Genomic DNA, 27622 nt, shown 5'->3' with positions numbered 1-27622 from the left:
ACCGACCAGAGAAGTGTTAATTCAGGGTTGTATTTTCCGACGAAAATATGTATAATGTTTTTGTGGTAGTGTACTTGTCGGTGTACAAGTTCTGCTTAAATTTCATTGATGGGATAATGAACAATGTTGTATATGGATATATTGGAGGACTGCATTAGCTGAGTGGTCAACTTGATAATCTCTTGACTTGTAGATCTCACAGTCATAGGTTCGATTCCTACCATCGGGTCCCTGGCTTTTTTTATGCTACCATTCCTGCAAAGTGGATAACTGCCCCTCTCAAAGTCATATGAAACGAATCCCAGTATGCACATTTGTAGCAACAATTGAAAAAAAAATCTTATAATTATGGAATGTTTATTTGCTTTTGAACTATTTTAATTTCCATTATAGTTATATTTGGGGAGATAATTGTATCAAAACTTTTGGCAATCATTGTTTATTCTTCAATAGACTGAAGGCTCATCCCTGAAATCAGCCTTCGAAAGTCAAATTCTCTATTTATAATTGGGTATTGTGTGTGGCAACTTTTTTAGGTAACTGCAATAATGACTTCATTAGGTAGAGCTATAACAAGATGTGAATGTTTGTCTTCTACAAGCTAGTGTTTCCTTATTTCATCATGACTCCCATATTTGTGTTTTAAGTTTGGCTTTTTTTGATTAGTACCAAATATTTTTGTCTCCCTTATTGTATTTTTAATCACTTTTTGCTTAATGGAAAAATAGACCTCTGCTCAATGGCAATGTAGCCCAGGACGGAGAGACACGCAAAAAAAGTTGATAAAAGTATCATTACAAACAATAATACTAAATCTAGGACTAGAATAATAGTTGGACTGCTGATGCTGGAAACATTAATAGACTTAAAGTGGCAGAATCAAGCCTATGCAGATAATACTAAGAAGAAGAAACAGCAGAAAACCTTGTTGGTGCAAAGGCCTATGTACGCTGAGATTCCTAATCCCGGGAGAGGAAAAGCCAGGGCATGAAGCATGCACACAGGAGCTCTTGAAAAAGCCTTAAGCTTAATGAGGAGCTCTAGATTAGAAAAAATGAAGATAGACTAATACTGGTAGTGGTGCGTAGATCATAGAGGCCTTCTCCTATGTAATCTAATCCAATTCATAATTAAGGGGAAAAACCTGGGCTAGTTCACACAAAGCAAACTGATGAAAGTCACAATGGGCCTCATTTCCTTGACTGATATTTGTTGGAATTGTAAAATTTTTTTTTTTTATGCTTACTCGCTCTACTAGCAAAGTATAGTTTACATGAAAAAGTGCGATCAGCAAAGGACGGAAACAGTGTGCATTTTGCTTTGTAAATTGCAATAACACCCTCTCAGTAGTCTGTTATCTGTGATCTAATTTGAAGAAGAATGAAAAAGGAACAAATGCAAACGAACAGTAAACAGAACTATTAATTATTCAAGAAATAACATAGTATACAGATTCTTCACTGAATATTTGATTAATGAGAACCAATATCTATTGTTTTTTAAATTAAATCAGGGGATTTATTTATTGTACATAAAAAGAAAATAAGTTTTTTTAAATATATGTATTAGGAATGAAGGAAGCCTATGTTATTTCCCCTGTTATTTGTATTTTTCTCACCAAGGCACTCAAAAAAATATAATTTAAGTGTTAAACAAATAATGTTCTTTAAAAAAAATTATAAACGCATTGATAAAATATTAAACAGTTTTTCCATCTTTACAATAATAACAATTGTTATAACAAAACTTATCTTTTTTTTTGCTTGTTTAATAGTTCAAGAAGCATAAGACATTCAAATGTTGAACCCTTTAATCTTAAAGTTCCGAGTTTGTAAACAACATTGCCTCACTCCTCCAGGAGATTATCAGTAACAAAATATTACTTCTGCATAAAACAAGAAATTCATAACAAAAATATCCTCTGATTAGGGGGTTGAAACACTAAATTGATAACCAGTCTATAAAGTTAAACAAGTTCATTAATTTTTCCAGTCTTGCATCTTCAAATCACCCACTGTCCAGCACTTTTTTTCTTGGTTCATTGTACATTATTCACAAAACATCCACTTTAGCACAAAAGTCTTGATTTTTCATACTTTTTTCCCCAAACTTTTATTTTTAAGTCTCCTGAGTTCTCCAACTATAAAATCACTCACGGTGGCCACCTGATACATTTGCAAACATTTTGGAATGGAATATTATGTCGTTTTAGACCCACTCATATAAACATTATGCTTCTGCTATTATGTTCTGAAAACAAAATCATTATAAAAACAAATTCTACAAATTTGATTTGTTCTAAAGGTCCCAAGCCAGTAAGTTTTAAAGAAATTGAATCGTGTAGTGTTAACTGTTTATAAGTTTTATAATATAACAGACAATTTCAAAGAAAACACAATTGTTACACAAATGATAAACGTATTATCACAAAATTTCAAAATCAATTTCACTTTTTTCCTAAGTTGTTGATATTTTTTAAACGAACAAAAAGCACAGCTAAAAATAGTTAATTATTATTAATTATTATAGGAAAGTTCATTTATTTCAATTGTAAATTTACGTGTAATAGCAAAGGACGAAAAATAACAAGTTATTTTTTTTTCAATTGTGCACTGAAAATCCTGTAATGATCCAACTAATTTGTAGATTTTGCACAGAATGTAAGGATTATTGCAGACATTCATTTTTAAATAATTATGCTGATGAACAAAGTTTAACGTGTTATGTTATAATCAGATTTGGTCCTAACTAGTCAAATTTTCAAAAGCATATGTCAGAAGAAAAGGAAGTTAACGGATTTATAGAGCTGATAACAATTATTCAAAATTACAGGATAAAATATACTAAAATAATATAAGCCATAACCCAAATTAATATTAGTAACGTGAAAATCAAGTGAATCCTGTGATTAATAGAATAAACTTGGCATTTTAGGCACTGCCAAGATCACAGAAGTTCCAAACATTTACTAAATCGTATGATTCATATATTCATTTTTGGTGTTTCATAATTTTACATGTGGGTATTCATATACTGTAATAATCCAAAATAAATATAAATTATATAAAAATAAGTAATCGGTAAACAAAGGAAAAAAATGCCCTAGTACTGATTATTGATTGAAATTAGATCTGTCTGAAATAACAAGCCATTAATTTTTTTATGCCAATGGCAAAATATGGTTGTGTGTTATAAGTTCATTTCACAAACGTAACTATTGCTCCCTTCTACCTCCTCTTCCTCCCCCCCGTCCTCGTCCCTCTCGATCCTGCAACATTCAAACATGTTAGCATTAAACAAATTATGTTATCAACTATAATTTTGGGTTGGATCTGTTTTAGAATTGCTAAACGTAATGTTATTATAATTTTGATATTGAACAAATGTAACCAGCCAAGCCTTTTATTAACTCTTTCTAGCAATTACACTGAGAAACAAAATAGTGGCCATCCTAATATTTTGAATTATCTCTTAGACAATCCTCCATTGGCAAGAAACGGAAAAACAAAACAAAAAGGAATTTATTTTCTGTACACTAATACATTATTCTGAGAAAAAATTAAACGATAATGTAAATGAACAGCCTGCTTTCCCTCAGTAAGTGCTTGAGAGCAGGAGTTGTGAGCAATTTTACAAAAATACATTACATATATATACAAGTACATTACAAAAATAAACAAAACGTGTTTATAGTGATAGCAGTATTCAATTTATTTGACTATTGACATTTTAAGTATTTTTTTAAATATTTATTTTATTTGTATAGTACTTTTAAAAATTGCTCTTCTTTAATTATAAATGTTAACAAAAAATAAATTTATCATAATAGGGAAAGGAATTTATATCAATTTTGTTTTGATATATGAATCTTATCCTACATTATGCAATGTGCATATAGTTATATATACATCGGGTCAATACGCTGCTACTCTACTAACCACTTGAGCTATCATGACTTCGATCCGCTCAGACTCGGGAATTGGTGTCCGAGCGGATCGAAGTCACACGTTCGAATACCGCTCGTGACACTAACTTCATCTCAACCAAGACATTACATGAAAAGAATAATTATTCAAAATCAATGAGGAGTTGTTTTGTGTTGTACTGTTTATTTAGCAATATTTACCACCATATCCCATTAAATGTGGCTGAAGAATATTTCTTAAATATTTACATTTATAAAATAATTTTACAATTTTTTTTTAACCAAAGCATGAATATGAAACTTAAAGTTGAATTTATTATCAAAAATTATTCCCAAATATTTAACTAACTATTAATTATTAAAAGTATTGTTAACTATTAAGAAAAGGGTATAATTGGGGCATTACAGTTAAATGAATTTACATTAGAATGTAATACTATGTTTTTATATAAGCTGTTTTGATTTGAGAGACTAAATTAATGATTTTAGTTTTGTATTTAAAAGTACAAAATTACTATCTAACCATTTTTTAATTATCAAAATTTCTTCTTTTTTTAAACAATTTTCCAAAGTTTACTTATTATTAGTGATAGTGTAAGGGAAATAGGCCTGTAATTGGTTAGATGGCTGGTTTGTTATTTCACTTTTTGGGCCCAATTTATGTAATGGGATTTCTTATAGATTTTTAAATTCAGTGGGGAAATGTCCAAGTTTAAAAGACAAATTATAAATATGGATTAGAGGAAGACATTATGTAAGAATTTTTTTTAAAATACAAAATTTGATAAATTATACTCAAACGTGTCTATCTTTTAGTCCATTTAACTTAGGTAGAAGTTCTTCATATAGGATATTGATTTTAGCCAAGAAAAATTTAATATAGAAGAAGTTGAACAAGATAGTCTATCGATTACATTATTTGATTTTAGGTAAGTTGAGTTAGAAATAATGCTGTTTTATATTTGGACCAACATTGGCAAAAAATTATTAATGTAGTTTGCTATTTCTATCTTTTCTGTTATAATTTTCTGATTTATTGGATCAATAATATTAATAGTTGGCTCATAGAAACTTCTTTTGTCATTAGTTCGTGATGCATTTAAGATGTGTTATCAAAAGTTGTTCCTTATATGCCTCTAATTGGCGACAGTATTACTTTTACACACAACTAGGATCATTGGTGACTCCTTGAAATGGGCTTTTCAATGTTTCGAGGGGCCAGCATACAATCCCAACTTGAACCCTGTCGAACACCTTTGGGACATAATCTACAACGCTACCTTCAAAACCTCATAAAATCGATGTCATGTTGAATGAAGCAGTGATAAACGCAAGAGGAGGAAATACTCTGTACTGAATTGACTATTTTCTTCATTGTTTCCATAGCAACATTTTTGGTACAATTGTTTTACTCATTTTTTTAAATTATTTATTTAGCTAATTTATTTATTTAGCTTTTTATAATAGCTATTTAGCTATACTATTAAATTTTTCTTTAAAAGTATCCAATAAACAACAAAAATTATAATGATTGCCGAAATTTAAAAAATTGAGGGTGGCCACTTTTTTTGTCTCTCAGTGTAGTTATTTACGCTTTTTTGAGCTATCCAAGAGTGAATTATCACATTTAAAAATAAGTCTTGAGAACCTGTAATAATATCACTAGATTATACTTGTAAAAAAATATTTTAAATTATTCTTCCTATGAACTCACTATTATTACTCGTATTTATGCAGTAAAAAGGTTCACTATTGATAATTATTTCATAATAATCAAGAAAATAGGTTTCCCTTACAAAATGATGGTGACAATTGTACAACAGCTTGTTTACTTGTATCCATTTTCCATATTGATTAATTTTAACAAAAATGGAGAGGGGGGCATTTGTTGCATGTTATAAAAGCTTTTGAACAAAACAAAATAAGGAGATTAATGTGAGCAATTTGCAAAATTTTCATAGTTGCATATCTTTTTTTTTTAAGGGGAGCAATTTGAATATATAACATTTCAATGCTTTCATAATATGATTTGTAGAAAGTTTTGATTGATTAAAATTTTTTAAATAGCAATCACAGTTATAAACCAAAACTACACATACATTAACAGTCTCTCATCCAGAGGTAATAAATTTTATTTGCTAAAAAACATCAGTCAAATAAATAAAAAAGGAAAAAGAAAAAAGCAAGGCTAGGTACTGCTGATAAATTGATGCAGTATAATCTAAAACTTAGAAAAACAATAATATAAATAATATCACATTACCTTGATTTTCCCTACCTTGTGATGTGAATTCTGGTGCTGGATGGGTTCCATTGCTGAAGCTTCTTTTTTTGAATCTTCCTCTTCTTGCCTTCTCTCATAATGAATAAAGTCATCGAAGATAGATGTTGTATGTCTATAAGTGTGCATGACACGTAATACCTGTTTGCCCCGTTCGTGTGGCACTTCCTGTGTATCCCGAGAATTGGTCACAGGTTTGTTTTCATTGTTCTCAAGTCTTATGTGCTTCAGTTGAGTGTTCGGAACGTCTTTAACATAAATCCACCTAACACGGAACTGTCCTTTCCATTTGTCCTGAGACCATACCGAACTGGACGCGTTATAGTCAACCGCGGACATCATACGCGCCATACCACAGAAATGCCCGGAACCGTTCACTGAAAAAAACAAATAAACTACACCGCCTTCCACTAGTTTGCGCTCGTGAAACGCTTGATCAAGTCTCTTATTTCCGTGCTCTGTCGAACACCATATCTCGTATTTAATAGACCGGTGAATGTCATCTTCCGAATAAGATTTTATTACAAAAAACCTTGCTTCATTCGCGGATAAATCAAAGTCCACTGGGTTGTAATTGTTTTTAATTCTAAGCTCGTCCAATACTGGATGCGAAGGTATGGATGACTGAGATTGTGGAATCATCTGCTGAGGAGGAGGGAGTTGGGCTATCGGCTGAAAAAATAAAATTGTTTCCTCATTTTAAAAATGTGTTCTTCAAATTATAATTAATAAATTTCTAGAGATAAAAACACCGTTTTTTGTTTTTATTGGCCATGAGCAGGATGAGCTTTCTTTCATATAAAATTTGTCCTAGTACTGGAGGTGAATCTGTTTCTTTTTTCTTATACTGAGAGGTCCACTATCAGATGGGAAAAAACATTGGGTAATAATAGAATATAAATAGCATATAATGCTGCGCAAAAACGGGTTTTCTGGGATGATGACTTAAAGGGATGACTTAAAAACAATCTCAATTTCAAAGATAAACACGAAGGTGACAGAAACTGTTTGAAGTCCAACTTCTTGGAATAGCATTCTATGCCATGTTTACTATCGCCAATTTTTTTTACATCCCTTAGCAGACCAACCTGTACTGTAAAGCATCTAAATATGAATTATTTGACAGTAATATTTATCACTTATACATGATAGTAATAATAAATATGTTTTAGTCAATGTAAAGTATTCACTAGTTTTGCTTGTTTTAATTTAACAACAAAGCAATACTTCTATCACAAAATATTAAGGAATGAATGAACCAAGATAGCATTTTATTAATGATAATAGTTATAACATAAAGAACAAATAATTCACTTATTTTTAAATATTTATCATATACAATGCATTTTGTGTGGGCAGATATGTTAGAAAAAATAATATAATAATAACTCACAAAAGCTAGTGTAAAAATAAAAAGGAAATAAATAATGTACACATTGCAGTTAACGTGTATAGTCCTATTTTAATGGATGCACTCTAAGCCACCTTAACAGACCTTTTATTTCAACCTAATTTATCAATGATTTAATTAAATAATCGCTCGAGTCTGCTGTTGCGAAGATGAGTTGAAACAAAGAAGTTTTAATAAATAAATATTATAGAAATAATAAAAATAATAATAAAGAATGGAAACTCAGTGTAATCGTGAGCAAAATGGACAATATAAGAAGCAATAATTTCGTAAACAAATAAATCAACAGAAAGGAAAGATTTTTCTCCAGAAAAGTAATCAATTATGTGTAAAGGACCAGTATTATTTTGGCCTTAAATAGAAAAAACAAGCAAAAAACAATGTTTTATTTGTTGTGATATTTAAGGTAAATACCTGTGGTGGAGGTAGAGGTTGGGGAGGAGGAACGATTGCCACAGGATGCCTATGAGGTGGAGGTGCAGGTAAGTATGCTTGGGCTTGAGGAGGGGCAGTCGCCCTCATTGGTCCTGGCCACGTGGGCCTAACGGCAGGTGCAGGCGGCAGCGGCGCCTCGATCCCTGTTTTAACGACACTGCTGTTATTCTTGCTCTCCCAGGTCCCTATGTCCATGTGCTTCCCTAGCACCATCGGCCGGGGAGGCATGCCTAGAACCCGATTGAGAATTGCTAACAATTTTGTGAAGTGGTTTGGCAGTTGTTAATCAATGTAATACCTGGGCCTTTTTTCTTGATCCCGATCTGGGGCGGCTTCGCAGGCTGACTAGCGATTGTTGCCCAAGTCATTTTCTTGGGCTGGTTGACACTCCCCATGTCCTTGATCTCTTTGTTCTCACCTTTTGGATCAGTCAAGCCCAGTCCTTGCATCCCGTGTTCAATGCCCTTGAGAGCTTCAACTCCTGAAGGACCGACATAAGAAATTAATCATTAATTTTGAAACTTTACAACAATTATATTATAAATTTATTATAATAAATATACCAGGATAAATTGGAAACTCATCATAGTGAGGCTTTCTCGACATGGCAGCAGAATTCCCCCAGGTGGAGTAGTCTCCGTTCCCATGGAAGTAATTAAAACCTGTTGCAGGAGCTGCTGCTTGGCCGAATGCACCACCAAACATCCCATCCATACCTTAAAAGTATAATTTCATTAACATATAACCCGTGAAAGCATTTTCCTCACAAGAAAATTCATCCCTTTAAACAAGTACTAAAAATACCTAGTTAAAAAATAAATAAATAAAAAGAAAATAAATTCGAACAGAATGAATAAAAAGAAAAGGAGAACTATTCCTTAATACTAAGAACAAATCAAATCACATGCAAACTGGTAAAATAATAATAATATATATATATCAAGGTTTAAAAGCAATTTTTTTAGGAACATAATCTTTAACACTTGTATAAAAAAGAAGAAACAAACGAAAGAATTGCATCATCCGTCAAGATGGTTATATGGTAATATTCTTATCTTTCCTGTTATTAAATATTTTACGAGATGTTAAATATTTTATGTATTTATGAGACTAATAAAACACAATTAATTGCTTATAGATAATAATGATGAAAAATCAGAGAGGTTTTTCGACGACTGACCATTTTCAAGCAATACATTAAATAATTGAGAATGTACATGAATAACAATTACACTAAGCCCTTATTGAACAAAATAAGCTTTTGATTTTTCTCATCATAATTATTTGCTTAATTCACTGCAACGAGTCGGACTAAACAACCCTTGTTTCGTCTGAATCTCAAGAGATTTTCGACACACATATCAAATTTAAATGGGTTTTCTTAAATGATTTTCTTAAAAATTTCCGAGGTGCTTAGACCTGAAAGGGGTTATGTGCAGCTAGAGTGTACCTTTAGGGACAGGGAAGAACGACAGCAACTCTCCCAGGTCCCTTTAATATCAATAGAAACCATGAGTGAGAAAGAAGTGCATGTCTCCAGCATGTCTGGAGCAACAGATTATCATTAAGTTTTTGACCAAGGAGGGGGAGAATCCAGCTGAAATTTTGAGGCGATTAAAGGCACAGTATGAGAATAAAAGCCCTGTTAAGAACCCGTGTCTTTGCTTGGCACAAATTTTCTGGAGGGCGTGAAAAGGTTGAGGATGATGGTTGCCACCCTAGGATGAGTGTGTCAAGGTGCCTGACCAGGCAGCTTTTCATGTTGACTTTTTCTATGATCAACACACAATTAACGCATAATGCTATTTTGAATTATTAGATACTGAAGGATTTTTGAAGGAAAAAGATAAACAATCAGCCAGAAATGTCATTCTTCTGAATGACGTCAGGCCTTATATGGCAAATGGCAAAGGCAAAAATTGGATGCAATAGAATCGGAAATGTTAGAACATCCACCCTACAATTCAGATTAGTCACCTTGTGACTTTTATATTTTTGGAATCACATGGAGCCCAACGACAACAAAGAAGTGAAAGCTCCAATGACTACAAGAAAGACACAAGAGTTTTTATGATGATGCAATAAAAAACTCCCAATATGATGGGAAAAATGTATTTCTAGAGCAGGAGAATTGTCTAGAAAAATATGTTTTTGTAAACTTAAGGAAATAAAATTAGATTTTTTTTTAAATTTATATTTGATACACCCTTGTACCAAGATGGTCAAGTTCATGTAATACTACATGCGATAAGTTTCATTTTTTAATGTGGTAAAAAAGGTCAAAACAAGGTGTTCCAAACCTATTAACATAGCATTGGAAAACATGAAGACCTAAACATTAATAACAAACATCTTTCACATCTGAGATCAATATTTTTTTTTCATGTTTCTTTATAACCTATATAACGTTTTACGACAAGCAACACTTTTTTTTCAGCTCAATTATTTTTTTAAAGCTTTATAACAATGGCTATTTGTAGTGTGTATTTAACAATTGTGACTCAATGGGTTGAAATTTAAAAAACAAAACAAAAAAAAAACACCTGAATTGACCATTTTACTTAATCATTCAGATATCGTGAGATGCGGTCGGGTGTGATGTAGGTTTCAGAAAAACATTTTCTTTATCGTGCCAACGTTTCGATCTTTTATTGAGATCATCTTCAGGGCTCAAAGTGTTTGTCTTCTGTGTAATTGTGCCATCCTTGTGTCGTGTTGAGAGTGCCCCATGCTTGTGGGCACTCTCAACACGACACACAAGGATGGCACAATTACATAGAAAACAAACACTTTGAGCCCTGAAGATGATCTCAATAAAAGATCGAAACGTTGGCACAATAAAGAAAATGTTTTTCTGAAACCTACATCACTCCCGACCGCATCTCACGATATCTGAATAACTATAGATTAACGGTCACTAATCTCTACACATTTTACTTAATCTTAACACGCTGTTCAACAACCTGCTAATGATCCAAACTTACTGTATGAGTCAGGAGCCATTTGGCCTCCATATCCTCCCAAGAAAGTCATCGGATCGCTGTTAGACCACGTGCCATCTCCCACTCCAAATGCTTGGTACGGGAATGACGTCCCGTAGTAGTTTGGCATGTAAGGATCTGATGCCATTGTTGTTGATATCGGTGTGGTGTAACCCTGGCATAAAAAAATATAATTATTAAAATGAGACCTAAATTCCTTTTAATGCAAGTATTACCTGATGTTGTTGAGCTCTCCATGTGTCAAAGTCTTCATGTTCTGTCACGTGTTCCTTAGGACCATTTGTTACTGTGCAAACAAAACATCAATTATAAAAAATTATATCAATAATGAAATAATATTAATAAAACAACTCAACCATGGCACAGTTATAAGTCTAAAGGCTAATGATAGTGAATATATTTTACACAGAAAATATTAGTTTTTGTTTAAAAATATATTTTGAACAAAATTGCCGAAATTTAGGTTTGTGACATATATTAAATCTATGAATGGAAAATTTCGTCAATCGTAACTGATAACCCCATATCAGAGGGGAAATGTAGACTGTAATTTTTAAATAAGACCATTATCAATATTTAGAATATTAGGATCAACGATCGTAATTGGAAACATAAAGATACCAAAAACATAATAAATACTAAAACTGATAAGAATATAACACAAGTAATTTAATTGCTACATGCTGAATCATTATATTTGTAAGTAAATAGAAGATGACTTGTGAAATAATGAAAAACTTAACTAAAAAAAAACTTCCATTAATAATTTTTTCTTTTAAAAATATAAATATTTTCCTATCAATTGGTGTATATCCTATCGAAATTAATATGGCTTATTTACTTGGCCATTTAGCATAATGAATTTTACTAGGTATAAATTATAGTTTTAAAAAAAGCTGAAAATTCATATATTAAAACATTCATTATAATTTTTTTTTAAATCTATGATCCCAAATATTAAGTATAAAAAATTCTGACAACAATAGTTTTGAGAACATTTTTCTAATCAACATTCTCTGTTTCAATTTAGGGAGAGAAAAAAGTATGTTGTTATAAAATAGTAATTTGCATCACCTACAATCAAAATTGTCATCATAAATACTGGTTTATTTAAAAGTAAGTTTTGAAGATTATTAATGAGTGATAAAAGAAGTTGACAAAATGACAAATGAACAAGCCGGCAAAAGGCAAGGTTTGTTATCTCCAAGACTTTTCATAACTTTCCCTGGCAGAAACTGAATTTTATCCTATCGCATTGAAAGGGGGAAAAACTAAGTAAACCAATTTACTAATTGGTGAACTTTGGCACAATTCAACTTTCATCGGTGAGCAACATACGAAAAATACAAATTACTCTGACAAACATGTCAAACATATTTGACAGGGATGTGAAACAAATACAGGGCAATATCATTTTGTTTTTTTTATTTTTTTTATTGCCATGCTGATTTCCAACAAGCCAAAATCTAAAGCTAAGGATGATTATGGACAGTAAAGCCATTAAACTGATTTAAATTTGATTCGTTCCTGCAAATTTCTTCCTTTTCTAACTAAAGTAAAATATTTAGACTTTAATTTTTAAAAATCACAATTGGTAAAGAGAATCAAAACTGATTTACAAATTGTGAATTCTTAGAAGTATTTTACCTTTATCTAAGCTAAAATCAATTAATTTCATCTTAGCACAACTCATATTATTATTGGATTAGCAATAGGGAGGAACTAGTAATAATATATTACGAGCCCTAACAGGCACTCAAAATTGCCAAATAAAAAACATTTTTAATTAAACCATGAATGTAAAACAGAGGTACTGAATAAGGAATTTAAATTTTTATTTTGAGGAATTTAAAACAACTATTTTAAAAATATGTCTTCATATGTTTAAATATAAATTATTTCATGAATCCCTAAACTTATATAACACAAGATAAAACTTACCATGATTAACCAAAAATAAATACAACTAAATACTACAATTTTTTATAACGGCGAACTTAAATATATTTATGATAATACTAATATCAGTAATTTTAGAACTTTAGTCGATTACAAAAAATTTATACATTCTTGACTCAAATGATGTTTTTTTTTAAAATTAATATTATTTTTTTACAAAATTTTATTATAATTTAGACATTGTTAATTTCACAACACCTGCTATCTGGCACAAGTATGTTTTATACTAATGGAAAGCAGGCCCTAACAGAAGAATAAAAAAATTACTTTTATAATTATGCACTATTTAATTATTTGTTGACTTCAAATCCAAAAAACTGTATTATCTTTTGCAACTTCCATTTTGGTGAAATAAAGATTAACTATTTATTATTATTAGAACAGCAAGATTAGCATACCAATATGGTCAGAAATGACCCAACTATATGTTCTTATTTATTAACATATTTTGTTACTGAGGGGCGAACACTTTAGAAGAACAAGAAAGCAAAGAAGAAAACCACGATTAGTTTATACCGTTGAGTTTATTTTCTGAATCATCACTTTGCGTCTTGAGGAAAAATAAACAAAAAATATTGTTATTTGCTTATCGACTTTCAAAGGGGTTTGAAAATTATAAAAAATACTTAATTGTTTGATAATAAATTTCAAATAAAGCATTTTTTCCACATGAAGGTGGAACTTTAGACGTATTTTTAGCCAGTCGATCTATTTAGATAGAAATAGGTAAAAACTTTGTTTTTAATAAGTACAGTATAATGAGGAAAATGTTGGCTTTACAAATATGAAACTTCTTACCAATACAATTTATGTCATTTTATTGGTAAATAAGTTTTTTTTTAGTTGTTTCTAACCTTACAAAACAGTCTTAGAGAGAAACCAAGAAGTGCTGTTATTTGTATTGATTGAAAATTAAAGATGCTTGATATTAAAGAGATTGGCAGTATTTTCCAATGTCGGCAGAATTCGTAAAAACTTTTTTCCAACGGGGATTTGCAACTGCAGAGGTTTATGAACCCCCACGGTTAGTTTTTTTTTTTAAATAAAAAAAAGCCCATTTGTAAGTATGTCGAGTACGAACGCAGGGCCACTGGATTTGAAGCCTGGACATTTACCTTACAGTGATAGCGCTGTGTCGCCAAAACCATTGCGGCCACGGACACCCCAAATTTTGTTTTTAATATTTGAGAAGTGGAAAAGCAGTGGTATTTTAGTGTAAATATGTGCTAATCAAATTGTAATTTTTTTAAATGTAACTTTTGTTAAAATACAGATATGTTAGTGACCTCTAATTTTAGAAATCAAAGATAAAAACATAGCTGTATTAATCTATTTAAATGTATGTATTGTACGATGACTTTATAATATAAAGTAAAATGAATGCAGAATACTGAAAATTAGGGAATTCTTAACGATGGCATTCTTCACAGACTTTGGTCAGTTGTATGACAAGATTTTGACTTTGGTCACGAATAAAAACAGACCCAATAAGTGACCCAATGCAGGTTCAGCATTTCACAGACTCACAGGCCAACTCCCAGTATCAACTTGATTATCAAATCAATTGCTTGAAAACTTTATACTGTTCTTTGGTGTTATCTATCCTCAGGTTTGGTCTCTTTTTGGACAAGTTTTTAAAATATTGTTCTTTTAAATTGCATCTACATTTTATCAATTTCAATCAAATATGAACTGTTGTATCAATTGAATTAGAATTAAGAAGGATCTGTGTGTAGTTTTATGACAATTTGGTTTGGATTAATTTTGTAAGTAGAATTAATTACAATGTTTCTGGAAAAAAAGTAGGCACACTAGGCTATTTGATATTATTCATTGAGTTTACCATATCTAATTATATTAATTTTATAACTTTAAATGTGATTGTTTATAGTCAACAATTTAAGTATGTTAGTATGTTTAAGTGCTGTATTATAACTATTAGATATGTCAGGTTTGATAATAAAGGAAACTATGCCGGTCAGTAATGACGACTCTTCATATAGAGCAACATATGTAGTATTAAACATAAGAAGTATTCCAGAGCGTTTAATTTTATTATAATATTGGTAAACACTTAAGAAGCTGTTGACTAGAATAGTATTTGGTTTCTTTGGCCAATATTTATATGTTAACATTTTCAAACAAAATAGGCTTATTTTATTATGTATTTCTGAGTCGAATGCCATTAATTTTTAGGACAAATTCTGACAAAAACTGTCACATTATTTATTTGTGTTTATTGAATTTAACGATGTGTAAAAATGATGCTTATTTATTTGTAAAACGAACATAAAATAGCATAGAATTCCCAAGCTGGCTGAATTTTGGGAATGCCAGACTTGAAAATTACCCGTTGAATACAAACGATAATTTCTGGTAAAAATTGCAGAATTTTATTGCATTTTTCTGCCCCCTCCTCAGGATATCAGAATACGAAGTTTAGTATAAGGAAAAAATAAAAAGAATAATAAGTTACTTTTTTCTTTCTGGGAAAAGGAGGTGACGTGATTGATTTTTCCGTATGTATAAAATTTGACAAGATGATTGCAATTTTACCTATTGAATATTAATGCTGAAATGAAAATGGATGTAACTGGACTATTATATATGTAGTTTATATTATATGAAAATAATTAAATAGGATGTTTCAGTTGTTTATTATTTGTATATTTCCTTTCTGACTTTAATGTAACAAAGCTAAATAATAGGCAAAAAAGTGTGAATTTTGTATTTATTTATTAAGATTAAAAGATGCTTTAAGATAGATTGCAAATGTACGGTTTGAATAATTAAGTGGAATTGAAAATATATTATATACTGAACTGAATTGACTGAATATATTATAAGTATTACACTGCTCTCTACCTAATGAGAACTTGATAGTCCGAGCGTTCCAGCAATCCAAACTGGGGAAAAAATTTATGAAGTGAGAATTTAAAAGAATTTTTTTTTGGGGGGGGAAGGAGCGTATGAGAATGAGGGTAAGAGAGTAAGAGAGAGTGAATGATGAAGTGTGAAGAAAAGAGAAGGGTGAGTGAGATTGTGTGTGTGAGTGTGTGAGAGAGAGAGAGATGGAGAGAGAGAGAGAGAGAGAGAGAGAGAGAGAGAGAGAGAGAGAGAGAGAGAGAGAGAGAGAGAGAGAGAGAGAGAGAGAGAGAGAGAGAGAGAGAGAGAGAGAGAGAGTGCATGAGGCAGTGAATGAAAGAAAAAGAGAGAGAGAGTGCATGAGACAGTGAATGAAAGAAAAAAAGAGAGAGAGAGAGAGAAAAAGAAAAGAGAGTGATTGTGAGTGAGGGGTCACACGAACGAACACTTTAGAAGATTTTCATTTTCCACAATTTATTTTGTCCAGTGAATCCCTGACCTCTCTTCACTACTAAAAAATGCAATGTTAGATCAATGAACATTAACATTTAGTAAAATGTACCTACTGGTTAAAATTGAGCGAAAAATAAGAAGCCATTAAGGAAATGTTATAAAATACAAAAAAAAAAAAGATTTTTTAGGTTTAACTTTTTTCTTATGTATTTTTTAGCTCTGTAATCCGAATTCTATCCTGCAGAAATTAGTTTGGATTACTGAGAGAGCACTATACTTGTAAATCAGCTAACTTGGAATGTTATTTTATTTAAATATCCCCCCCCACCGGTGTGTTTATTTTCTGACCTTAGCGTGAATTGTTGCTAGATAAGAGACGAACAGGAGATAACATGATTTATTTATTTTTAATCCAATTATGCTACGGTGTTTTAAGTGCACTGAATGCAGTTTTGTTCTCGTATCTCTTGGAATTCTTCAGGGCCGGATTCACGGACGGTTTTTCCCCAAGATTAACTGAAAATAAAACACGACGAGGAAAAGGTTTTTGGTTTATTTTCCGACCTATTCTTCTCATAGATAGACTGAGGAAGTTACGATTAAATTGTTAACGGTGATTGTTTCCCTTTAAAATGTCTATGAGGAAACTGCGTTTCCGATTTTTCCGTACGGTTAGATTTTAAGATAAAGCTGAGCCAAATCACGGGATATCTAATTGTTTTATTTTTGTGAATTTTTTTTAAAGCTGAGAATCGGCATTTGTGAAAGGGAGACTGGTTTAGAAAGTCAAACGGTGCCAGTTCGATGGATTTTCTCTGTAGATTTTCCTCTTTTTTTTTTTTTCTTTCAGACGGCCGATAAGGGAAGAAGTGAAGCGAGAGCGGTGTTGTTTATCCCGATTGACAGCGGTCGAAATAAATAAATAAAACGTAAACATACCTTGATTCCCTTGTCCTTTCATCCGCTGGGCGGCCCATGAAAAACAAAGAAAAAAATCGAACGTTAGCCAAATCAAGATGGAAATGAGAAAAAAAGCCTTAGCCGTGTCTGGGACGGGTCCCGGCTCGGCTGAAAAGGGACGAATCCGTTGAAAAACACGTCCATTGCACCTACCTGGTCTGTCACGCCTGCTGACATTACCTATATCTCGTCTTGATGTTGGAGCCTAGGATTGAAAGGGAGGAGACGGGCGAGCCCGCGGTTGGAACGACGGCCGGCGGCAAACACACCAGAGACGATGAAACGCTACAAAACCCCGTCCATGGGGATAAGAACGAGCCGGACAACAAAAATATTCGCCTAACCGACTGGAAATATGGCGACAGTCGACCGACGGTGGATTCCGGACGGGCGCTCGTGCGCAGGCGCCGAAGAGAAAACAGCTGGCGACCTCGATAACGACTTAAAACGCAATTTCCACTATTTACGCGAATATCGGGTGAAATTATTCTGAGGCGTCGAGGAAAAATGAACCGATCCCTGTTTCAAACCGGGTCCCGATCGCCGTGGAAAACTAAGAGACAAATCGTTCAAACGGCCATCTCCTCCATTAAACTTCAACCCCCCAGGTAAAAACGAAGTCGGCTTTTTTGTACGACCTAACGATAAAAAAAAACTCTTTGTACATTCCCATGAAAAAGTTTATCTTTTGTGTTAAACTTGATCATTTTTCACTCTTGAAGCTTTCTAATCAAGTTGGTAATCAACAAAAAAGATCGGCCATCTTTATTACGTGGGCTAAAGGATTACAAAGCAACGAGGAGCACAGAGAAAAATAATTTTCAACAAATTCCAGTCCTTATTAATTTACAATAAACCCATTAATACAGATTGCCTATCCCCGTCTAATATTAATAGCTCAACTAGAAGAAAATCACTCTCTCTCCCTCACACACACTCACTCACTCATTCTCTCACATACAGAACTCATTACTCTCTCTCTTTCTAGCTCGCTCACTCCCACCCACTCTTTCTCTTTTTATATTCTTTTTTCTTTTTATATGTAGGAGAAAAACATCAATGATTATAATTGCCTTTGTACTACCAGTGGTTTGTTGGAAATTATGGAAATTTATATAAGTTTATATATATATATATATATATATATATATATATAAAATAATTTCTCGTTTTGAGACTTTGGATTACTTGTTCAGTTTTTTCTGTAGACGAATGGCCGACTTTTGCGCAAGTATCGAACAAACTTGAACTTGCAACCGGTGTTTACATACCAATGTTTACATTGGTATAGATGTGTCGACACAAATAGCTAATGGTTGAATTATATAATATACACCTGTGACATAAATTCTTCACTTTAGCCACGATTTCTGCCTGACATAAGTATCATGCCATAACTGTCACATGTAAACGTACCAATAAAGATCTACTCAAGCCATCATTATTTTGGACGTCTTAAGCTTTTTCACTCCACAGAAAACTAAAGTTTTTCTTAGTTTATTCCGTGATAGTTTAATTAATTTAATTTGTTTATTATTTTATTTGTTTATTATTTTATTTATTTATTTATTTATTTATTTATTTATTTATTTATTTATTTATTTACCACCGAATACCTGGCTTCGGTCAACCTTAATATTCTATCTCACCGTGGACTCAACTATAAATAATTTATAATGATATAAAAAAATCATGGCTGTTTAAAACTTATAAAAATTAAACAAAAAGAAAAAATATGTAATATTTTTTAATAGTTTTATTTTTGGATGTTATCCCAGCTCCTCGCTCCATTTGTAATCCTTTAGTGCGTTCGTTCTTCTCCCCGCCACGTTGCGACTTCCATAAAGCACAAACTCCATTACGTTCTCTCACTCGGATCGGTGAACACGTACGGTGTACAGTAGCGTTCTCGCCTTTTTTGGCCAACCGTGATTTTTGGGTATGTATTAGAATTTGTTTACATTGTTTTCACATTTAAACAAACTCGAATGTTCTGTAATAATAATTGTCATCTTTTGTCCCCGTCTGTAGGTTCTAGTAGACGAAAATGGTCGCACAGAAAAAACAGGTAAGACCACGTGTTTCAACTATGTATTTTCCTTATTTATTCTTACGTTTGTTAAAGGTTTATACTATTTCTTCTTTTATAAGCTCTATTAGCAAATTGCATCGTAATTCTTAACATAGATTTGATCAATTAAACTTAAAATTTATTTTTAGCGTAATATAGGTTATAATTGGCAACGTGGACTTAAACTCTATTGCACGATTTTTTTTTGGACTCATTAGAATTGTTTTAAACTCTTTAAAATACTCCATCATATGCCGTTTAACCCAGCTTAATGCAAATGCGATTAATATAAAATTCCACGTGTTGGTTTTTTCAAAAACCAGACCCTAGAGATGCTACAAGGACTTTTTGTCAGTTTGAGCTGGGCTAAAGGTTGTTTATTCCAGTCGTTTGCCCTCGTTCGATACTGGTTAAATAGTAAATGTAAACTTACACAGTAAACTACACCGGCAGCTGTGTTAACCGAGCGGTTAGCGTGACTGTTGGCTCATAGATGAAGTTTTCGGTTCGATTCCCACCGTTGCCCTTTGAATTTTCTGAACACTCTTCCCTTTGTAAAAGTGAATACAATATGATTATATTGTTTCTGGCCAATATGGAAAACGTAAGGACGTCTGAAGATGTTAAAACTATTCTTCTCTATGACAAGCCATCACAGTTTTTGGTTGGTACCAAATCCTCATTATTCAAGTTGTTGGCCCATGTTCAAATACTGGTGGTGTAGAAAAAGTAGGTTTTATTCCCACCTTTGACTCTCGAATATCCTAAATACTCCCTCTATAAAAATGAACGCAATATGATTCAATGACCATAAAGAAAGCGGTCTTTGAAAATGTGAGGGCTACTCTTTTTGTCTAGTCCAACGGAATTTGGACCAAACTTTTTTCTTCCCAATCCTTGGCCCCCTTCAAATTTTTGTTGGTTAAATGGTTAAAATGTAAAACTACTCGGATGACTGCGGTAGCCGGATTGCTAGTGTGGCAATTTTTTTTAATAGTATTATTTCTGATATTTAATAACCAATCTGTGAATTCAATGGAAACTCCATCCGCACGTGTATTCTTAGACTATTTGAATTTCTGAAAGTATTAGTTGCACCTTGAATCTGCATAGAATATGGACCTGTTCTCTTAGATCTTGATTGTTATAATTTGAAATTGTGTTGGAAAACTGTTTATCATAGGTGACCATAAAAATCTGTGCCTCCCCTCCCCATGATTCATAGTAATGAAAAAATCGGCCCCGTTTCGTTGATGTTGGTTACATTACTCTCCCCAAAAAATTTTAAATGCATTTTGTAGACACATGTGGTGGCGACTTCTAATGATCCTTTAATACAGATCTGAGCCTACAATGAAATTGCAATAGTTTCCACTTGGAAAGAACTTTGCCAACGATGTGGAGCCTAACGCTTTCCATAAAATCTTCCCTTACGTAAAATCACAAGGCCCTAAATAGATAGTTGCTGTCAGTAGTTACCTCACTTTTAGTCGGGCTTTACCCCCGAGAATGGTGAGAAGGGAAAACTGTCTTAAGGTTAGCCCTGAAAAGGGCTGGTTGGAATTTGATTTCAACACGTCAGTGGAACACATATTGAAATACTGAATATCTGTTCCCTCGATTAAAAGAAAAAAAAAACAGAGGGAAGAGATCTTGTAATAAAAAAAAACTTCCATAACTTAGCGAATTGTAATACAAATCCGTTTTTAGTGAATTTTTTAATTTGATTAGTCTAAAATAGCTGTTTAATACTGTAAATATTGTAAGTGTAATTGGGTTTCCGTAGCAAGAGGGGGGAGGCAAGCATTGTTGCGACTCACGATAAACTGTATGATGTGCTGGGTGTCCCCTCTTGTTCTCATTTGGTTAATAATAAAATTATCCTTATATAATTACTATTGAATCCTGTTTAATCCTTACTCTTGTTTCTAACTTCTGATTAATAGTACTTCTTTAAAAAAAAAGATAGTCATGTAAAATCAGTAAAAAACATAAACCAGCTAACTTCCCGATTAAAATAAGTACTGGTAGCAATTGATTATAAATTTCAAATCAGGCTTATTTTGTAGAAGAAATGTTCCTCTTTCCGACAATGTATAATATGACATGATTTCTTTAAGTTTAAATTGAGAAAATAGTGAGAAGTGAAAAATTGTATTTAAGCATTTACACCATTAAAATCGTACAAGTCCTTTTCTCTCACACTTCAGCCAAAACTTTTTTAATGTTATAGATTGATTACATTATGCTGCTATTGCCTATGATGTCATTTTTGTATTTGCTACTCTTGAGTCTAATGATGAAAAACCATAGCTGAGGCTTTAGCAATTTAATTCAACTTTATATTAAAATTTTAAACTTTATGATTGTTTTATTTGTATTATTAAGTTATTTTTTATGTATTTTTTCAGAAAAAAGCATTGGAGAGTATCAACTCTCGTCTTGCCCTTGTCATGAAATCGGGCAAGTTCGTCTTGGGGTTCAAGCAGACACTGAAGACTCTTCGCCAAGGGAAAGCAAGGCTCATCATCATCGCCAAAAACACCCCTTCATTAAGGTGAGGCTGAGAAGTAGGTCTATTTAGACCTATGGAGTAGTCTCAAATATTTAAAAGTGCTGAAGGTTGCTTAGAGCTTGTGATTCAAATTCAAAGGAATCGCAGCCTCATTGGCTTCAGCGTGAGTAATAGCAATATGTATATTGTCTTTATTTTGCTTGCATATTCAAGTTTAATTTTAAATGGCCCAATGATGATATTTTATTTGCTACTGCTGAAAGTTGTATTGATGAGAGCATGTATTGAGGGCCCCAGTCTTAATTGGATTTTATTTCAATTGATTAATTACGTTTTGTTGATAGTATTCATCAACAAGAAAATAAATTTGTAAGATTTATATTACAGAATGTTATTATTATGCTCTCAAGTTTTAAATGTGTTCAATATAAAGGCCCTTTTATACATTTTTTTATCAAAAAATTGTAGGTTTAATATTCTGCTATGGGAGCAGTTCATACAGAAACATTTTACTTACACAGTAACACTTTTTGTGATCAAAACTGATGTTCAAACCGACTCATATTTTTCTGGTAGATGCACTAGGAAAATAACCTCTTAGTTTTGAAACCTGAAACTAAAATTAAGGGATTCAGTACTTTGTTTGTCTAATTTATTATTTAAATTTCTTATTTTTTCCCTTTCCTTTGGTAACGGAAAAAATAGACTTGAAAAAGACATTGATTTCAACTGTGGGAAATGATGGTTTGAACTGGTTTATTTTTTTAACTGCTTTAAATTTAAAGAGAGTTATAGAACACGTGCCTAAATCTAAAAAAATTTCTTTATTTAAGGATCGTCTATAAGACCACAGTAGCTGAGTGGTTAGCGTGAGAGACTCGACTCTTAGACCCCGCGGTCGTGGGTTCGATTCCCACTCACCTCTGGCCCTTTTTTCAAGGGGGATTATGCATAATATATTGTCTGGCATGTATATGCATAGTTCATGAGGCCATTAAAAAATAAAAAAAAAATTAAGGATCATATTGCTTGTAGTCTTATTTGGGGAATGGGCATCAAATAAATGTTTCCTCCAGAGTTACTGGAGGGAGGAAAAAAAGGATCATCTAAATAATCCAAGGTGCACAGCTTCAATTTAAATTTAAATGTGTGGTGATTAGTGACAGTTAATCGATAATCATTCAGAAATCGTGAGATGAGATGTTTGATCACACCAGACCGCATCTCACGATCTTTAAATTTAAACACAATATTTACAGTTTCAACAAAGGGAAGGAAACTGGATTGGTTTGAAAATTTTGAAATAAAAAATGTATAATTAAACACGGAGATAAACGAATAAATAATACATATACAGTTGAATCTTGATAATTCGAAACCCAAGGGACCACAAAAATAATTAAAATTATCAAGGGTAAAGAAAAAAATTGTTAACAATTTTTTATTACAAATTATTATTTAAATTTTAAATAAAATCATAGTAAAAATAATGAAAAAGCACAAATAGATCAACTGTATGATTGAACATAGTTACGAATTATTTAAAAAAATCGTGAAGTGATTTTCATTTTAATGGGGCCTGGTATCTCTTGTATTTAAATGATTTTCCGAAGTGACCAGTGCTGAGAACACATCGACATAACACTGAGTGCAGGGAAAAAAATTGAGAAAATTCAAGGAAACTTAAGATTGTAAAGAAGAAGTAAACAATACGTGGAAATTTAGAGGAATACATTAACAAACAAAAAAAGTGCAAATTTTCAAGATGAGAAGTGGCTCCATTTCGATTAATAGCATGTTTTTTCTCTCTATTACGAAAACTGTTGTATTAACGAGGGTATCAAAAGGCACAGAATTTTCAATTTACCGAAGTGACCTACTGAGGAGTTGTATTGCCAAGAAATTCGAATTAACAAGAGTCGACTGTATTTTGATTTAGGCCTAATTTTAAACCTGTACTTAACTGGAATTCGACATGCAAATTAATCCTCAATTTAAAATTATTTTTCTTACAGTATATATTAGTATAATATTTAGTTGTGTTGTGTTTTTTCACACGTTCAAAATTGAACTTCATGAAAAACCAGCTTCTTGTGTTTGTATTGTTTCACAGTCTGATGATAATTTATTGCTCGAAATCCAGATAGCTGTTAAAATCAGTTTGGGAGTAGAACTACTCTTCCCAAAAAATGCTTAAAATTTGGAGTACAAAAAGGAAAGTTCAGTTCGGTCCGAAAGATGGATTTCACACCATCACCTAGGTCGAGGAGTATTGAATATGGGAAAGCAATTAGTAAGTTGATTAACATGAGCGCTGCTTACTTGTTCAATTGATATTTTCATAAAACAACTTACCTTGTGCAAAAGAGCATAGGAAGCATTGGCTGGACAAACTATGCACTGAAAGGCAAAAACCGTGGCCACTCTTAATATTTTTAATTATCTCTTAGGCAATCATCCATTGATTATCTCACTACAATATTTGGTCCGTTATAAAGGATTAGAGGCAAGTAAAACAGATGAAATGTATCACTTTGTGTTTACTTTTGATTTTGTAAATATATCTTTAAATAGTCATTTGTTTTTTGTTGGTTTTTCTGTAAAGTTTCATTTGTTAGCACCACTCAGATATTAAGAGGGTAAGGACTTTTACTTTTTTTTTTTCTAGTTCTTTCTTAGTTTTTGCATTAATTGTTGCAGCCAGATAGTCTATGAAGGCAGTGCATTCGATTCTGGGGCTCTAGTCTTCATAGTTTGGCTATGAGGGTGTCGAAAATGCCATTCTAGCAAGTAGGTTCTAGCATGATCCCTGGGCAATCTTTTGCTACATGGCTATTGAGTTCTTAAACTCAATTTTAAGCCTTTCAATTTTCAAAATGACTCCTTACTAGTGAGAAGAGGTTTCTTGGGCAGTTTTCCTTTTTGAGTTCTTCCAGTAGGAAGGATCATTGTAAGTTGTCAAAAGCTCCCTGTATGTCAAAGAACCCAGTTAACCAGAATTTCTCTTTGCTTTGTTTTATGTCATTTTTTAATGTTAGAATTGCGTCGTCAGTAATGTTGTAAATATAAGCATAATTTCATCTGCTGCATGTATCCAATTTAATGTATATTTTCAGGAGGTCAGAAATCGAGTACTACGCCATGCTTTCCAAGACAGGAGTCCACCACTACTCCGGAAACAACACAGAGCTGGGTACAGCCTGCGGGAAATACTTCAGGGTGTGCACACTTTCCATCACAGACCCTGGAGATTCCGACATCATTAGGTCCATTCCTAGTGATGGTGGACCAGCACAGTAAATAGTTTATATAAAATAAATTTTACTTATAAAAACTGATTTTTTAAATATTATTACAACTTTCCTTTCTTACTTAACCTACTTCCTTTTCCTTGTGTATTCATGTACAAAGTTTTGCCAGAAGTTTCAACTTACTATTAGGGCTGAGTAGAACAAAACACCTTTTTATTTTAAATGTCTTATTTTATTTGCTATGCATTTTTGGCCACATCCGTTTACCCTCTTCAGAGCAGTGGAGTTCTGTTTTGATTAAATAACCATTTTGAAGAGAGGACGAGAAAGTGGCCTGAAATACATAGCAATAAAATACAAGGCAATTTGAACATTTGTGTTTAGTTCAACAAAAAACCAATATTGAAATTTTTTTCTACCAAATAAGAATGCAAGAAAACAATCGGAAATTGGTAGTGTATTATCTTATTGAAGTTGTAAAAAGCAAAAATGCAGTATTAAGCTACCAAGCAATCATATAAACCAAATCAAATTTTTTGTGGAATATGCACATGTTAAATATTGTATTGCCATTACACTGCAAATTACGATGATATGATAGTTAAAAGAGGCTCCAGACATGCGGGATTTGCCGAATCCTGACTAGTGGGGATGGGTGCTCTGTTATTTGCTAAGCAACAGTATTTGGTGCTTGCCTAATTGTTCGTTTTCTTGTCTGCTTCAAAGTGCACGAATACTAGTGAAATAACCAAATTCATATCATCCACACATTCAGGAATCAACTACTGTATGTATATCAACTGTCGTCATCAAACAACACTGCTATTTATTTATCAATTAAAAACGATTCCTATTAGTATAGATGTATTCATGAAAGAATCAGTGTTGATTCTGTCGGTTAGGAATGGATTGGCCCAATATTCAGTTCCTCTATCTGCACCAAGGGGAACCAATAATTTGGAACGCTTCTCTTCCAAATCACATAAATCAGAACGAGTTGTTCGATCCGTGGAAAGTAAGATGGGGCAAGTTTTCTATGAGATTTGTGACGAGTTTGTAGCCACTACAGAAAACAGTAACTGAACTTCATTGTAGTCCACCACAATTGGTAAAAATAAGTTGACGCTGTGGCTGGTGAATATTCGCTGTTTCCACACAAACTTGATGGTTGTACAAACCCCCGTAGGTTACACATAAGCACACTATTTGGAGAATGTCAAGATGAGCATCACGAGACTGCAAATATTCGGTGAATACCGCCTGTCTGGAGCCACCTTCAAAAGACTACAATGTCGCCTTCATAGCATTATTGTAAATTATATGATCACATATTTTATCTTACTCGTTCTATGGTACACAAGTTATAAACAAAAATAAGTGTATGAAAAAACTAGTGCTTACAGTGTTAGCATCAAAATAGAAACTGGTTATGCAACCCTGCACAACACATTAAGGGCCATCCGCTTGTACTAACTATTTATTTTATTATAATAGATAATATATTTTTAATGATAGTTCTTGCTTCTTCCAATTTATATTCATAATTTGCAGTATGTATATTTTTTTTTACAAAGCCTTGTTTCTCTTCATCTATCTTTCTTTTTAAAAATATGTATTTTTTGTAGCCAATCCGGATTTGTATATATTACAAATGTAATCACTGTATGTTGTTATATCACTAGTGTATGTTGTTCTTGACACACCAGTATGCCGACGTTGCACCTGGAGGTCATGCTATGAGAAGCCAGCCACTCAGTGTGAGGGAATAAGGGGCATATAGGTCTCAAGGCTCTGGTAATTAAGGACGTTGCGGGATTTTGGGATTGAGAGTGTGTAGAGGAGGGCCCAAGCTGTGTGGAAAGAGTGGTTGTGAAATGGAGATTAGTTCATGGACAAAATGAATGTTGAGGTTGTGGATAGTGATATAGTAAGGAGCTTTAACAATTTGCCTGAGTACTTGATTGGATATTGGATGGCTTGGCAGAACCCCAGTTCTACTCTGTATGTCTAAAGTGGTCGAAGTAAAGTTTTGCATAACACTAGTCGAGTCTTGACAGTCGGGGGATTTTGGTCCTAAGAGTTCATAATAGTGCAAGTTTTCTGTTAAGTTGCTGTCTTCTTGTGTGGGGTATTTGACTTGATTAGAAGTCTATATCTATTGTTTTTTCTATGTGAATATACATTTTCCTTCATTCACTCTTGTACTCCACTTGGCACCACCACCAGATAAGCTCAAGGTGTTCTTGTATGTTGGAAGTAGTTTGGGAAGGATTCAAGTACAGGATTTGCGTTATCATCCACATAGATTGTGCTCATATGGTATTTGGGGTGTGCAGGTAGTTCAGCAGTATAGATAATGTAAAGGATGAGACCAAAAATGCTCCCTTGTGGTACGCTGGCTAGTATTGGTCCGATCTCCAAGAACTCTGCTTCACCTCACTCTGAAACAGTACTCATTTTAGGATGGTGTTCCATATCAGCAGATGACTGGATG

The 27622-nt window shown here is 32.8% G+C and overlaps 2 protein-coding genes across 5 annotated transcripts; one reads left to right on the top strand and one right to left on the bottom strand.

Annotated features, from left to right (window-relative positions):
* Positions 1-1725: 1725 nt before the first annotated feature.
* LOC106663624 (YTH domain-containing family protein 3) lies at positions 1726-17853 on the bottom strand. 3 transcript variants are annotated; one of them, XM_014388593.2, is made up of 9 exons: positions 17445-17853; positions 17271-17295; positions 11270-11340; positions 11037-11208; positions 8616-8768; positions 8351-8533; positions 8032-8282; positions 6189-6878; positions 1726-3268 (listed from the first exon to the last, which is right to left on the bottom strand). In XM_014388593.2, the coding sequence occupies exons 1-9, from the start codon at positions 17466-17468 to the stop codon at positions 3215-3217; spliced, it is 1623 nt and encodes a 540-aa protein (XP_014244079.1). In that variant the 5' UTR covers positions 17469-17853; the 3' UTR covers positions 1726-3214. The 3 variants fall into 3 exon arrangements, with proteins under 3 accessions (XP_014244079.1, XP_014244077.1, XP_014244078.1); XM_014388591.2 differs by having other exon boundaries at positions 8032-8303; positions 17445-17831; XM_014388592.2 differs by having other exon boundaries at positions 1764-3268; positions 6204-6878; positions 8032-8303; positions 17445-17835.
* LOC106663625 (60S ribosomal protein L30) lies at positions 16709-25215 on the top strand. 2 transcript variants are annotated; one of them, XR_002910488.1, is made up of 5 exons: positions 16709-16874; positions 19070-19230; positions 19323-19359; positions 21774-22040; positions 24994-25174. XR_002910488.1 is itself a non-coding variant. In XM_014388594.2 (4 exons), the coding sequence occupies exons 2-4, from the start codon at positions 19339-19341 to the stop codon at positions 25175-25177; spliced, it is 351 nt and encodes a 116-aa protein (XP_014244080.1). In that variant the 5' UTR covers positions 19120-19230; positions 19323-19338; the 3' UTR covers positions 25178-25215. The 2 variants fall into 2 exon arrangements, 1 of the variants encoding a protein (XP_014244080.1); XM_014388594.2 differs by lacking the exon at positions 16709-16874 and having other exon boundaries at positions 19120-19230; positions 21774-21919; positions 24994-25215.
* The last annotated feature ends 2407 nt before the right edge of the window (positions 25216-27622 follow it).

The sequence above is a fragment of the Cimex lectularius genome, unplaced genomic scaffold, assembly GCF_000648675.2.
Source record: "Cimex lectularius strain Harlan isolate CLEC.00 unplaced genomic scaffold, Clec_2.1 scaffold135, whole genome shotgun sequence".
Taxonomy (NCBI): domain Eukaryota; kingdom Metazoa; phylum Arthropoda; class Insecta; order Hemiptera; family Cimicidae; genus Cimex; species Cimex lectularius.
This window is presented reverse-complemented; position numbering and strand designations above follow the sequence as displayed.

What these genes read in the sequence shown, in the direction of transcription:
- LOC106663624 (XM_014388591.2), bottom strand. Translation starts at nt 17,468, where the DNA reads ATGTCAGCAGGCGTGACAGACCAG. An exon ending in AATGGCTCCTGACTCATACA is followed by an intron (nt 8,769 to 11,036) that starts GTAAGTTTGGAT and finishes TATACTTTTAAG; the next exon opens with GTATGGATGGGATGTTTGGT. An exon ending in AACCTCTACCTCCACCACAG is followed by an intron (nt 6,879 to 8,031) that starts GTATTTACCTTA and finishes TTATTTTTTCAG; the next exon opens with CCGATAGCCCAACTCCCTCC.
- LOC106663625 (XM_014388594.2), top strand. Translation starts at nt 19,339, where the DNA reads ATGGTCGCACAGAAAAAACAG. An exon ending in TGGTCGCACAGAAAAAACAG is followed by an intron (nt 19,360 to 21,773) that starts GTAAGACCACGT and finishes GTATTTTTTCAG; the next exon opens with AAAAAAGCATTGGAGAGTAT. An exon ending in AAAAACACCCCTTCATTAAG is followed by an intron (nt 21,920 to 24,993) that starts GTGAGGCTGAGA and finishes GTATATTTTCAG; the next exon opens with GAGGTCAGAAATCGAGTACT.